The 3,336-nt window shown below is 53.9% G+C and overlaps 1 protein-coding gene across 1 annotated transcript; it reads left to right on the forward strand.

Annotated features, from left to right (window-relative positions):
• The first annotated feature begins 690 nt into the window (after positions 1-690).
• Positions 691-3,167, forward strand: Selenom (selenoprotein M). The gene is made up of 5 exons (XM_075944068.1): positions 691-904; positions 2,093-2,128; positions 2,273-2,307; positions 2,657-2,735; positions 2,804-3,167. The coding sequence occupies exons 1-5, from the start codon at positions 776-778 to the stop codon at positions 2,960-2,962; spliced, it is 438 nt and encodes a 145-aa protein (XP_075800183.1). The 5' UTR covers positions 691-775; the 3' UTR covers positions 2,963-3,167.
• The last annotated feature ends 169 nt before the right edge of the window (positions 3,168-3,336 follow it).

Here is a 3,336-nt window from a genome sequence, read left to right on the forward strand (position 1 = left end):
TAAGAATTTATATTTATTATTATTATGTGCACGCTGTGACCCGAGGTATCCTGAGCTTATGCCACCACTTTATATATATATATATATATATATATATATATATATATATATATATATATATATATGATATCGGTGCAGACACTCTCGTGTCAAGGTGCGTGAACTGAACTGGGGCGCGTGTGAAGGACAGAGCAAAACTTGTAGGAGCCGCTGTTTTCCCTTCACATTTTTGCGGTGTGGAGGTATCAAACTCAGGTGTCAGGCTCGCATGACTTTTACCCACTGAGCCTTCTCGCTCTAGGGCATAGGTAATAGTTCTCTCTACAACGTGGGCTTTGGGGGAATTGAAGCTTTGATCGGAAATTCGTTCAAAGACATCAAAAGAATATAAAGATTTCCTAGGTTTCTATATCCTTAAGTCTGACCCAGTTATCCTCAGGTCCGCCTGCGACCCGCCTGCGCTCTCTGGTGGCGAGGAGTGGCGCTGTCTTCTGGCATCCTGCGGGAACGTCCACACTCAGTGGGCAAAGACAGTATAGGAATTGTCAGGACTGGGAACGTGAAATCTGGAGGACCCGAGAGCAACAGAGACCAGGAAGGGGGCTAGTAGGAGGCGCCCACCGGATTCTGGGAGGGTGGTGTTTCTAACTCAGGGGGCGTGGGCTATGGGTGGGTGGGCGGGGCCTTTAGCTGGGGCGGGGCCACCCTGCGGGCCAGACGTGGCGCTGCGGCCGAGTTTGGGTGCAGCCTGCGGAACGTCTTCTGCCAGGCACAGATGAACATCCTACTGTGGCCGCCGCCGCTGCTGCTGCTTCTCGCGGCCTTTGTGGCCCAAGCCACCGCCGCCACCACCTACCGACCGGACTGGAACCGTCTTCGAGGTCTGGCCAGGGGGCGGGTGGAGGTGAGTGCGCCTTTTCCCATCCTTAGTAGGACCACCCTAGAACCCCGCAGCCCCTCAACCCTGGACTACAGCTCACTCCGGTCTCGGGAACACCAGAATTCCCGAGGCTCCCTCTTTCTCTCCTGCGTGGCGCCGGGGATCATTCCTTCTATTCCCAGCCACAGGATGCGCAGCATGCACTGTGGAAGCAATAGACGTCGACCTTGCGGCCTGGCATTTTGAACCTGGCTCTGCTCCCAATTAGGCCGTACCGTGGGTCTCTGAACACCCAGCCCCTCTTTTCCAGGTTATATTTCTCCTAAAACTGCTCCTTAGAACCCAGTTCCCCCCACTGATAACCCCGCTTTTTTCTATTATTCCTCCCACATCCCGTTTTTAGTGCCTGGAGTTCAAGAATCTTCTGGGGGGGGGAGACCTTCTAAGCTCCTCCCCTCACTGTTCTTTGCCGGAGCTGGAGGAGCGTGCAGGGAAATGATACCAAGCATCCCAACAGCCCTGGACCACCACCCCCATCACTCCACCCCCCACAAAGGAATTCCCTAGAGTCGTCCTAAGTGATTCAGATGCTTACAGACTCTTCATGGGCCTTGGTTGTATTTTGTGAAAAAGGAATGTAAGGGAGGCCTGAAATAGGAGGTTGTGAGGTCTGCGCTTCCTGTCAGAATGTGGCCTCCCTCCAGGGGAGACAGAGGGTCCACCCATCCTCCATAGTCAGGGAAGGGTAACCAGATGGTTTGTGGAGCTGGACCACAGGTGTCTAGCAGGGTTAGCTCTGCAAGGGGTGGGTAGGGACCAGATGGCTGTTGCCTCTAATGCGGCCCTTAGGGCAGTTCTGAACTGTTTTCTTATGGTCTGACTTCCCAAGTGGTTCCAAGGGCCAGAGGGCAGGTTTAGAACTCTTCTGGCAGAAAGGAGAATGCTGTATATGTGTCTCCTGGGCACTGGTCAGCTATCAGTAACCTGCAGACAGGAACCCATAGCTAGCTCTTCTCTCGGATCCTCTACCCCATGTCTCTGGGTCTGAGTTTCTCCGACCTGTACAGAGGTCTTCTTTCCACAGGATCCTTTTCCCCCCTCCATACCTTGATGCTTTCAGATCCCAGCCTGACCCAACTCGGTGTTAAAGATAGCATGGTCTTGGCTGTATAGTGATGGGCTCCTGATTTATCACATTTTATCTCTCTCCAGACCTGTGGAGGATGACAGTTGAATCGCCTAAAGGAGGTGAGTTCGAAGGAAGGGGTCCCCTTAAGGAAGAAGCAACACTGCTTACTGACTGGGAGCCAGGGAGGAATCCTTGGACCTGGCATTTCCCCATGTCTAGAGAGTTCTGAGGTCTCGTTTTCTAATGTTGTGATTCCTCCCCAGGTGAAAGCCTTTGTCACCCAGGACATCCCACTGTAGTATCCTTCCGTTCTGGGGAAGGGGAAGGGGAAGGGGAAGGGGAAGGGGAAGGGGAAGGGGAAGGGGAAGGGGAAGGGGAAAGGGAGGACTACTAGTTTTCAGAGATAGAAAATGATTTTCGTCGGCCAAAGAGGTTGATTGGCCAGGGGATTCTGCGGAAGTCTCAAAATTAAGTAGACAAGAGAGATTATTAGCTGAGAGAAGGGCCCTTTACTTCCCTGAACCCCAATCTCACAGTGAATGAGGATCGGGTCCCCACCTAGGCTCAAAGTAAGTGATCAGCTAAGAGGGTCCAGGAGCCACCATCACTCTTTGCCTCTGTCCCCACCCCCTTAACATCTCCTCCAGCCACAACCTGGTGATGAAGCACCTCCCTGGGGCAGACCCCGAACTCGTGCTGTTAAGTCGCAATTACCAGGAACTAGAGGTGAGGCATTGACGGGAGGGGCCCCAGAGCAGTGCTGAAGTACTGACCCCGCCTTTTCTCCATCTCAGCGCATCCCACTCAGCGAAATGACCCGCGACGAGATCAATACGCTGGTACAGGAGCTGGGCTTCTACCGCAAGTCGGCGCCAGACGCGAAGGTGCCTACCGAGCACCTGTGGGCGCCCGCTAAGCCACCCGAGGACGCTTCAGAGCGCGCCGACCTGTAACCCGGAGCCCCAGTGGAGCTGGGACCCCCCACAACCCCTTGCCAGCGCCCCGGAGACAGAATGAGGCGCTCAGTATCCCGGGAGCATTTCTCTTGCTGAGAGCTGACGCCAGTCTCCGAGGCAACGGAAATGGGGTGTGTGTATGGGGGTCCTCTCAATCCTCCTTTTTCCCTCCCCAGCTCTACTAAATCCCCTTCCACCCTTACTAAGGCTCTTCTCTTTACTTGCTGCGAGTAGATGGTGTGGGAAATCAAACAAGAGTTCTCGAGTATCCTAGGGTGACTCCTCCCACTGCCTGGTTGAGGGAGTTGGGGACATTTGGGGGATAATTCACAACCCGATACCATTCCCCAAGACAACAGAGAGAAGTCGGA

This window comes from Microtus pennsylvanicus, chromosome 12 (assembly GCF_037038515.1).
Source record: "Microtus pennsylvanicus isolate mMicPen1 chromosome 12, mMicPen1.hap1, whole genome shotgun sequence".
NCBI lineage: Eukaryota > Metazoa > Chordata > Mammalia > Rodentia > Cricetidae > Microtus > Microtus pennsylvanicus.